Source organism: Gobio gobio, assembly GCF_949357685.1.
Source record: "Gobio gobio genome assembly, chromosome: 20".
In the NCBI taxonomy this organism is placed as follows: Eukaryota; Metazoa; Chordata; class Actinopteri; order Cypriniformes; family Gobionidae; genus Gobio; species Gobio gobio.
The window spans coordinates 37,840,230-37,851,539 of NC_137113.1; the positions used below are offsets into that span (position 1 = coordinate 37,840,230).

Sequence of the window (11,310 nt, forward strand, 5' to 3'; positions counted from 1 at the left end):
AAATGAAACTTGGCCTCTCGAACAAGAAAAAATATAGGATGGTACTAGATTTTGTCAATTGGGGATTGACTGGAAGGTTGTGGTTTGCTATTGGTCGATCTCATGTGAGTGACAGGTTGCCCCACCCTCATATCAGAGAAGATAAGATGATTATGTAAGAGGGAGGGTAGGTTATTTTGATAAAAGATTATGAAGACACATGAATTTGCAAGGATAAATCATGTATAATAAATTCTGCAATATTCCATTAAAATTATAAGAAATGTCCATTTTGATTTCATGGTGACTTGGTAACAGCTTAGCTACATAAAATATAGACATAATGGGACAAGACTTAACTTCAGAACACTGAAAATACAGGTAACTGTACAAACAGAGGTAAATATTAATAAATATAAGTTCATAAATAAAATATGGGTTGCACTTTATTTAAGAGTATGTGCACTTTCAATGTACTTACAGTTAACAACAAAAGTGTGTAAGGTAACTACATGGGTTAAGATAAGGTTTAGTGGTAGGTTCAGAATTAGTTATTATCCAGTTAGTGTCATTACTCCAATAAGTAGGCTACATAGTATGTTTATGCAAAACAGGACTGTAAAATAAAGTGCTACCAAAATATGTAAAAGTACAGAATTATAACATCAATATAGAAGGCGGTCAAGCTGAAAAAAAAAATCAAAATGAACTTCAAGTTGACACCTCCCTGAGCAATGGCTAACTTCAGCTCATTCAGCTCAGCACATTTTGTAAGTAAACAAGGTATAATAATTAAAGTTGAAGTGCCTAATTTAGTCAGAAGCATATTTCTAATGTTTTAATCTGCTATAGCATACTCTTTATACCCATTCTTTAAATTACAACGCAGTGATTGTTTTTTATTTTTTACAAAAGCAAGAGCCTTCAAAAGCCACTGCAGAACAGGAATCACATATAAGCCATTAGCGACACAGTTAAGAACGTTTTATATATTCTACCATCTAATCGTTTTGTTTTGTTTGGCAAGGAAAGAGCCTTTAATAGCAGCAGTATTTTTAAATGCAAATAAAAGACAGAACGAGGCTCCAGAGGCTGGAGGTTATAGCTTAAAGTCAGTCTTCAGTCTGACCCTTTAGTGAACTGTTTGGCTGTGCTCTCGTGACCCCCTCCTGCGGTGCTCACGGTTCAAACTGCGTTCGCGGGTCTATATGTCATGTAAACTCATAAATCAAAGACAAATTCACTACCTATAGCTGTGCCACGTGTCACTAATGTGAGTCATTTTATGCGAGTAAACAACAACCAGTAGCTCCAGCAGGCTGGGTAGGCTACACGTCGTCCAAAGAAATGCGCGTTGTATCGTTTATTTGAATATCATTTTGATCTTGCTGACAATGAATCATTTTGCATGATCATATGGTAGGCTGTGTTGAGTAATTTCCATACGTGGTAATCGAAAAAGATTCATTTTCATAGTGGTGCGACTTATAGGGAATGTGATGGGGGGAATCTGACGCCCATAATTAAGGCTTGGTTCTACAACATTGGTTCCAACATTTTCATATATTTTTAGTCAGCACAAAAGTTAAATTACAAGTCAGGGCGCACTAGGTAGGAGGCTTTCCCTCGTTCGCCTGAGGAGGGAACAATAACAACACTTCCGAACTGTGTCGAACAAAACTCAGATACTTCTTTATTTGACTCTTTAGTAGACATATCACGTTTGCCACAAAAGTGTTTTGTTTAAAACATGTTTCATGCGGTTGGCGTTTAACAAAATACGATTCGTTAATGCGCGTGACGCCCCGAAAATTGCTGTCAGAAATTCATTTACAGGATTCTACCGCTTCTTAAAGTCATTATAATTCGCAGACCACTTTACACCACCATTTTTTAAACAGCTTATTCCTTGTATAGCTAAATATAGGCGGCGGACCTCTGTTATGGGGGTGAAACTGTGATAAAGGCGACGATCAACATCCAAGGCTCCAATTAAAACTCTCTCTCTCGCACACCAGTGAAAGGCTGTTTATCTCTTGACCCAATTAGAACATTACTGTAAGTGGCTTTAATGATGCTCTTGATTTGATTTTTGTGATGGACAGCGCAGAATAGATGGCAGTGTGGATAATTACTGCTGCTCAGGCTGCGAATCTCGTTATTTGATGGACAGTGAACTTGGCGAGCTTTGCGCCCAGAGTTCACAGAGATGTCAGGGTCCGCGCTGCAGGGTCACCAGCGGGTCACCAGCGCCCGGGAACGAGCACTGAGATCAACACAAACTCAAGCTTTGGAGATTACAGATCATACGAGACGCGTTTTGATAGCGATGACTCATAATATTACTCTCACTATCGCTGAATAAACATCAAAAGGTGAAATAAATAGAGGGGGGAGGGGGGATAGCGTTGAGGCAACTCCCACTGGGGTCTTTTTAGTAATGAAAACTTTTACTGTTTGATTTAGCTTCAGTTTATATCAATGCAAAATGAAAGTGGTTTTTTTTTTTTTTTTTTTTGACTAAAATCATGCATAGCCTATATTTGGCACGTAATATTCAGCTCAGTTAGTTGGAATTTAATCTTTATTGTCAGGACTATTAGTTTATAATAGTATATAATCCCAAAGTTTTTACAGCTATCATCACATGTATTTGAGTTTTTGGATAGCTCAATGAAACCAATTGCAGCCACACACACACACACAAAGCTTTTTTCATGGGCGACAGGAGTCCCCATGAGTGTGTGCATTCAGGTTGAAGTCCCCACTGGGAACACACACACACACACACACACACACACACACACACACACACACACACACACACACACACACACACACACACACACACACACACACACACACACACACACACACACACACACACAATCTTTTATGGGGACATTCCATAGTCATAATGATTTTGTTACTGGTACAAACTCTATATTCTATCCCCTAAACCTACCCATCACAGAACACTTTCTGCATTTTTACATATTCAAAAAAACATAACTTACTATGATTTATAAGCTGTTTTTCTCATGGAGATCAAAAACATTTATCAGGATCACACACACACATGCATACTTTTATGGATCTATAACATATATCACATCTTCAAAATCCATTTTCATTTATAGTTGACAGTTAATATTTAAAGAACTCTTTTTAGATTCTTCAAACTCAACAGTAGAGTTTGGTCACAAATGTTACCGGTGGATTAAATGGGATAAAGCGCAGCACTGCAGAGTAGAATAATATCACATTTTACATATAGAATATAATTGAAAGAAGAATTTATACAAGCTTTCTTTAGTGAACTATCCTTGAACTTCAGGTTGCATTGCTCTTGGCTCCGGTTGAAAGAGTTTATTAGGTTCGTCAAAGCATTTCACACACTGCTACGACTCTTACGAGGGAAAACAGGACTCATAATTGCACAAATTCACAAATAAGGCCAAGTTTGAAGGTTCTCTTAGGGCATTTGGCACGGCCGGGTCATGTCGAAGAATAAATATGGCAACGGTCGTGTAATGGGGTAACATATGAATGAGTTGCTTACACAGACACATACCTAAAATACCCGCAAACATAGATATGTCACGCGTGAGTTTTCCCCATCCCATCACACAGGATGAAAGGTGAAATGCAGGGCAAACGCACATCAAAGAATGAAGAGAGGGGAAAATTTGGAGCCATCCTGTCTCTTTAATTGACTGCCTTCCCAGCTTGTTTTTTTCCACGTTATGGCTGTCGTAAAAACAGTAATTCAGACTGCTGTGGGTGTTTGCTCTTCATGTACCGGTAACCTTGCTCTGCTCCGTCACTTTTTAAGCTGACCTGGGTTTGAACCCGCAGCGAGACAATGATCATATTTATGATATTACTGCACACTCTGCTCCGCATTACATCTATGGCACAGTTCCAGGTTAAAGTCTAATATGAGATCAGACCCAGTATACCACAGTCCTGACGACACATGTGTCGTAACTTATTTCAAACACTGATCTCAGTGATGTCTAGTTAGAAATATATAAAATTAGACTGCACTGTATATTGATATAGTAATCAGATCCAGCAGCAAAGACCCAACTCAACTCTGTATCAGTGTTTTTTGTCTATATTAATAGAAACAGAGCATAGTTAGAGATGTCACTATTATAAATAATCTTAAATGTTTTAACATTTTTAAAACATATTTTATTTTCAGTGATAAATGAAATGTTTTAATATTTAAAATAATACAATTTAAGATAAAATATTGCAATTGAACTGCACAGGTAAGCTGTCTGACCTGTGTAATGGCCTGTGTAAAGGACCCCCGCGCCAAAGGAGGACAAAAAGAGGGACATTTAAGGGATTTAAAATGTAAACGTAGAGCTTCACAGTTTAAGCTCCTCAATTAAATCCTCTGCGGCATTTCTGATGGCACACAAGCCCAGAGTAATGAGTGTAAACGACGGGAATATTGGCAACAAAAGAGCCTCGGATGCTTCCTTTTGTGTCGGGGGAATTAACACCTTTTCAAAGTGAAATCTCAGGATTGTCTGCCTTCTACAGGAGGTGGTATTAAAATGCGCCTATAACAAATGGCTCAGAGTTTGGAGCAGCTTCTGCCCTGTGGGCGGGGCGAGATGACACCACAATTAAAGATGAACTTTGTGTGAACTAATTTATCTGAGGAAGGTAACAGGAGGAGACCTGCGCGCAATGGATATATAAGGGCGCACAGGCGAGAACGCTCTCATTCTGCGCGTAAAGACGCGTCTCCTCTCCAGAAGCTCTCTCGTTACGCGCTTCAAGCATGGGGCTCTACATTCTCATAGTCACCTTCCTCTGCACCATCGTGCTTCCCGTTTTGCTCTTTCTCGCCGCGGTTAAGTTGTGGGAGATGTTATTGATTCGACGGGTCGATCCGAGCTGCGGTAGTCCACTCCCGCCAGGTACGATGGGCTTACCCTTCATTGGAGAAACGCTCCAGCTGATCCTCCAGGTACGCGTGCACTTTTATTGCAATTTGCTCAGCTGATTGTACTTATTTGTAAATGCGATGCTCGCAAATGTTTTGCTGTGTGAATATCGGATACATGTGGAACAAAACATGCGTTCGGAATCTTTGTCTAAATAACACGTTGTCCTTTTACACAGAGAAGGAAGTTCCTCCGGATGAAACGCCAGAAATACGGATGCATCTACAAAACGCACCTCTTTGGGAACCCGACTGTCAGGGTGATGGGAGCTGATAACGTGAGGCAGATTCTCCTGGGCGAACACAAGCTGGTCTCCGTTCAGTGGCCAGCATCAGTGAGAACTATACTGGGCTCTGACACCCTCTCCAATGTGCATGGCGCTCAACACAAAAACAAGAAAAAGGTAAGGATGCTAATCAATACTTTTGTATATTAAGTTGCATTAATATTGAGGACATTCTGAGAGACTATTTGAAAGGTTTTGAGATATTCAATGCTCCTTGATTAAATATGCAATAATCCTCAAATGGTTCCTCAATTATTTTTTCAATGTAAATCTTAAAGCTCAACTTCAGTCTTTGCATTGAAATGAAAAAGTGATGCATTGATTTTTAATGTTCTGTTCAGGCCATTATGAGAGCGTTCTCAAGAGATGCTCTAGAGCACTACATCCCAGTGATCCAGCAGGAGGTGAAGAGTGCCATACAAGACTGGCTGCAAAGAGATGCGTGTGTGCTGGTTTACCCGGAGATGAAGCGGCTCATGTTCCGTATAGCCATGAGAATCCTGCTTGGTTTTGAGCCGGAGCAAATCAAGACGGACGAGCAGGAACTGGTGGAAGCTTTCGAGGAAATGATCAAAAACTTATTCTCCTTGCCTATTGATGTTCCCTTCAGTGGCCTGTACAGGGTAAGCTATTGTAGGATGACAGTCTGAAGATGCCTTTTTTTGGTACGTTAAATAAATCTCACGTAATAACAATCTGTAATTTGTTCGGCAGGGTCTGAGAGCACGCAATTTCATTCACTCTAAAATCGAGGAGAACATCAGGAAGAAAATTCAAGATGATGACAACGAAAATGAGCAAAAACACAAAGATGCTCTTCAGCTGTTGATTGAGAACAGCAGGAGAAGTGAAGAGCCGTTCAGTCTGCAGGTAATTATTTCCTATTAGACTTATCTGATATTGTTTTACGCCCAAAAGTGAGGTGGGATCCAGTCTGCAAATAGCATTAACAAAGTGTTTCTTCTTCCTCAGGCAATGAAAGAAGCCGCTACTGAGCTTCTGTTTGGAGGTCACGAGACCACCGCCAGCACGGCAACTTCGCTGGTGATGTTCTTGGGTCTGAATTCAGAGGTGGTGCAGAAAGTTAGAGAGGAGATTCAGGAGAAGGTATGATGCAAAAAGTTTAGCATTGAGTTCTTCTCAATCTGATTGCATTGCGTAACCAATGAGTGGGCTAATGTGCTTTTTTTTTTAAATCCGCAGGTTGAATTGGGCATCTACTCACCAGGAAAGACCTTAAGTATGGAGCTTTTGGAACAACTAAAGTACACCGGATGTGTGATTAAAGAAACCCTCAGAATCAACCCTCCTGTACCTGGAGGCTTCAGAGTGGCACTCAAAACCTTTGAATTGAACGTGAGTTAAACTTCAGGGCTGATCATTAATATTATAGCCGAAGGCTCTATTATAATTTAACACTGAATTCTTTGATTTTTTCTCCTCAGGGTTACCAGATACCTAAAGGATGGAATGTCATTTACAGCATTTGTGACACGCATGACGTTGCAGAGGTGTTTCCTAACAAAGACGAGTTCCAGCCAGAGAGATTCATGAGCAAAGGCTTGGAGGACGGCTCTAGGTTTAACTACATCCCCTTCGGAGGCGGTTCCCGGATGTGTGTGGGCAAAGAATTCGCCAAAGTGTTACTCAAGATCTTTTTAGTTGAGCTAACGCAGCAATGCAACTGGATTCTTTCCAACGGACCCCCGACAATGAAAACGGGCCCAACAGTGTACCCAGTGGACAATCTCCCCACCAAGTTCAGTAGTTACGTCAGAAATTAGTCTGTAAATGAACTAACATTGTACATATGTTTTTTTTAGATGAGCTGTGATGTATTGGATATTTTATATTTTGTTTATATATATATATATATATAAAAGATGTGTATATAAGTCTATACAAGAAAGCAAAAAACGAGGGCACTACTTTTTCATGGATCACTGTAATTCTACAAAGTGTCTGTGATTGTATATTTATAATGTAGTTGTGTTATATAGCTTTTGTACTGTATGCAACTTATTTAACTTGCTCTTTATCATATGGGTTTTATTTAATAAAACAAGTTGTTTCAAAATACGTTTTTCGTGTTTTAAGAATTGATCCGCATGGAAGCATATGCAAATTTCAAGATTGAATGTTCTGGACCATTCCCTGATCCTTTCTCATGTAAAATAAAATGGAATCAGTATGTTATCTGAAAAGGCTTTAAATCTGCAAACATGAACGTTGAGATCTCAAACAACTAAAGCATTATGTAATGCAAAGTACCCGGAGCCCTGTTGTTTAAGAAACAGACCAAATGTGGGTGCAGATAAGGATGGTGGTTTTGAATAGAACACAAAGTAAAACTTCATCACAGTAAATAATCAGTGGCAATTAGATTAAACATCCAAACTGCTCCCTGTGTCTGGAAGTAGATGGATGTGGAACTATGCTATAACATGCCCTGTTTATAATTGTACTTAAAGTAAAGTCTACTGTATCATATTTGGTATGTGAATTTCTAAGGCCTTTAAATTATCAGCATGATCAACTTTTGCTGAAAAACCTGTTGTACACAATCGACTATATGCCTTATGTCGTCTGAATGATAGTTTATATATATATTTTTAGCAAGTAAACAGCCTTTTAGTATAATGTAAAAACATCCACCGTCAGCTCATTGTACACTTGTCTTTTTGCTGTGAAATCTTTACAGATTTTTATAAAAAGAATACCTTTTATGTTGTTAGTAATAATTAAATATGAACATTTACTGAAATCCATAAATCATGTTAAATTATGATTTTTTTGGCTTTTGAGGCATGTTTGTTCATATCTAAACCATTATTGTATTGTGGTGCTTTAATATGTTCCGCCTCCACAAAGATATCATTTAAATATCTTCTTAATAAGACATATTATTGGGAGATATAGAGTGACAACTGATATTTATATGCATTTTATGTAGGCTAAGTGGTCTGCTATACTTTTATAAAGATCTGATTGATTTACATTACAAGCTATCGGAATTTCATTTTATTTTTTGGTAATATAAAAACCAGCAACTGCACCAAATTGAATTTTTTTCTTAGTTTGGGCCTCTGAATATTTTTTTTCCCTCAAGTATGAGCTCCATATTCTCCTCATACTATATGAGCCATAAAACCTGATGTATCAAATATGATACCTTTTTTTCCTAATTTATTAAATATTTTGTCTAAAGGTTCAATAAACTGTTCCGTTTGAAACAAAATACAATTCTGACTATGATGTCAGGCTTTACAAGGTTAACTCTTAAACCACTTAAAAATGTTCTTGCCTTAACATTTTTACTATGTTTAGAAAAAAAGACTTGATTCTTTTATTTTATTTATTTATTTTTATTTAATTTAATTTAATTTAATTTAATTTAATTTTATTTTATTTTTGGTACTGTGTTTTTCTGTCCCTGCTTTTTTGAGTAATAATGTTTTTTTAAGTATACTGGCAAAGGACAAATGTTACAGTACAGTCATCATCATCGTGGTACAAGCTCGTTTCAAAAGCTCATTACGCTGCCGTCCGGTTGTTCTAACGACCCCCAAAGGCAAATTTTCACAAACGCATTACCCCCCGGAGGTGGCGCGTCTCCCAGCGCACAGGGGTCATGTGGAAGGGACGTGTCCTTGTGTGACACGGCAAGGGAGACAGAGAAGGCGGTGAGATGCTGGCAGATGCCTCTCTCAGCCATTTCTCGGCTTTTCTCTGCTGCTGATTTACACGCGTCCCGCCGCAGAGCTGACACCTTTATGTTCAGCCACCCTATCGCTGCAGGTCCAGGCCTTGGGAGAGATGCAGCTGAACTTTTCCTCCTATCACCTTGTAAAGAACGTCTGTCCGGCCTATTGTTTGACATCTAGGGGCGACAACAAAACTTTTTATTCCCAGAGCCATTTTTTCTCGAAATTTGTGAGTATATACAGAATTTATAGCAAGCAAATGAAAGAGGCCTGTTTTTATTCACTCCCCTGAACTGAACACAGTGTAAATCAGTGTAATTGCAGGGTGTTTTCCCTCACACACTGAACTGCTTGTTATTTAGCATAAGGGAAGGGGACAAAAGAAGCATTTTCAGCTGAGAAGTCTCTTTTTTTCTGCACAAAATGTAAGTGATGCCTGTGCAAAAGTCATGTTACTGCAGCCAGAGCTATTGCAATGCATTGGAATTAATATTCAGAAATATTGTTGATTTGACTGGAGTCACACTATTGGAAATTAACCCTAACATCGACATTGTTTCTGAACCAACATTAAACTGAGCTTAACAGCACTATTTCCTTCTATAGAGCTGCACGTGGCTAAATTAAACTTCCAATTTTACAACATTAACTGTTATTTTCCTGTTTATTAATGTGAATCTATTTTGACAATCTGTGCTGCAAGTGCTATATGAATAAATGTGACTTGACTTTTCTTATTAGCACAACAAGCTGCATTATTTGAGCCATCGTTCATGTCTGTTACATAAACTTAGGGTTGGTGGTTGATTCAAAAACATAATGTCATGTCAACATAAACTTGCTCCACAGGGGAAGTGTTAAAGATGTCTGCCTGATATCGCTCTCCAACACTGAAGTGAAAATGACTTTTTCATTAGCACGAGGGTCAATGAGAACGTTTCTAAAAGCATTTACACGTCTGCTGCCCTCTTGCCCTCCTGCTGAATCATATCAGACTTTTCCAGCTCTCAATCGGATTAACTATTAGCAGCCCATTGCTATTATTTATAATCAAGAGGGGGCTTTTCACGGGTCTCCAGGGTCAGGAAAAGTTCAGTCATTTACAAAAAGAGGCATGACCTCACAGAGACATTAATTTATCCATTTCTCGCGAACTGGAAGTTTTGCCGGTCTGTTTTAGTACTATTGATGGGGGAAATGAGTTTAAAATAGCATGCAAAGGCCAATTGTACAAGAAAGAGTGAAATAAGTATGTGACTTGCTTCATGTATGATGTACACATCATTCAGACATTCTTTTTTAGATCATTTGTGAACAGTTTTGCTCATTCATTGGGTTAGTGATTTGTGCAAACTTCTAACTGTAAATTTTAAACTTTAGTCAAGTAGTGTTTATTTATATAGCACGTTTTACAATACAGATGGTTGAAAGCAGCTTTACATTGATAAACAGGAAAATAACAATGTTAATATTGTAAAATCCACTCATTCAAAATCAGCTGTAAAGCAGCAGAATAAGATAGTAATGTCATTATTCCGTTCAATATCAGTGTCAATGTTGCAAAGTTAGAGTCATTCTGTCAGGACCACTATCGTCAAAGATGATCGATTGACTTTTTGCATACAGTTTGGATTGGTGGTATGGTTCTGTTCTTGGCTAGCCGGACAAGCCAGACCCACATTAAGATGTTGGGTCTGGGAACACACCATTGACAGGGCTCAATCCGAGGGGCGGGATAAAAGGTTGTCTTTCAAATTCCCTCTGCACGCAATAGGATAGCGCTACAACCAACCAAAGCAACGAAGAAGGTGAAGCGGAGCTAGTTGATGGATTAAACTTTCGCCGTATCCGGTCGGCAAAACTCTGAACACATATTCCTTCCTTAAGAATTACTTCAGTGCCGTTCTTTGTTCTTTCCTCAAAGGAAAGCTTAACTCCAAGTCTTCCAGAGTCGCGGCCAAAGCCGGTTCGAAAGACCGCTGTTCGCCAGCTTCTTTGTTTACGAGTAGAACGCGGAACTGCCGCAAATCTGCCGTCATTATGTTAACCCCACCCACCGACTCTATACACGATGTGATTAGCCTGACCAGAGTTTGGTTTTTCCAGCTCGCAAGCCAACGGAGAGTTGCTAGACGACCCTGGCTGCAAATTAGATTTGCTGCCGCTAGGGTGTGTCTAGATTTTTAAGCTAGTTCTGGGCAAGAACTCCCTGCACATCCATGCAGCCTAGCATGGATAAGAGCAGGGAGAGCAACAATAAGTAGGGTAAACAGAACAGAACCAACATAATGTATTGCAGATATCATTAATATTAAATGTACAAAATAATTCGGGAATTTAGGACGTTTTCACACCTGAAAGTCTGCACCAA

General features: G+C 39.0%; 1 protein-coding gene across 1 annotated transcript; it reads left to right on the top strand.

Annotated features, from left to right (window-relative positions):
- The first annotated feature begins 4,684 nt into the window (after nt 1-4,684).
- On the top strand, nt 4,685-7,434 carry cyp26a1 (cytochrome P450, family 26, subfamily A, polypeptide 1). The gene is made up of 7 exons (XM_079845699.1): nt 4,685-4,972; nt 5,128-5,352; nt 5,577-5,858; nt 5,950-6,105; nt 6,208-6,342; nt 6,439-6,591; nt 6,681-7,434. Exons 1-7 carry the CDS (start codon nt 4,784-4,786, stop codon nt 7,017-7,019), a joined length of 1,479 nt encoding a protein of 492 aa, XP_079701825.1. The 5' UTR covers nt 4,685-4,783; the 3' UTR covers nt 7,020-7,434.
- Nucleotides 7,435-11,310: the final 3,876 nt, after the last annotated feature.

What these genes read in the sequence shown, in the direction of transcription:
- cyp26a1 (XM_079845699.1), top strand. Translation starts at nt 4,784, where the DNA reads ATGGGGCTCTACATTCTCATAGTCACCTTCCTCTGCACCATCGTGCTT. An exon ending in CGCTCCAGCTGATCCTCCAG is followed by an intron (nt 4,973 to 5,127) that starts GTACGCGTGCAC and finishes CCTTTTACACAG; the next exon opens with AGAAGGAAGTTCCTCCGGAT. An exon ending in AAGAGCCGTTCAGTCTGCAG is followed by an intron (nt 6,106 to 6,207) that starts GTAATTATTTCC and finishes CTTCTTCCTCAG; the next exon opens with GCAATGAAAGAAGCCGCTAC.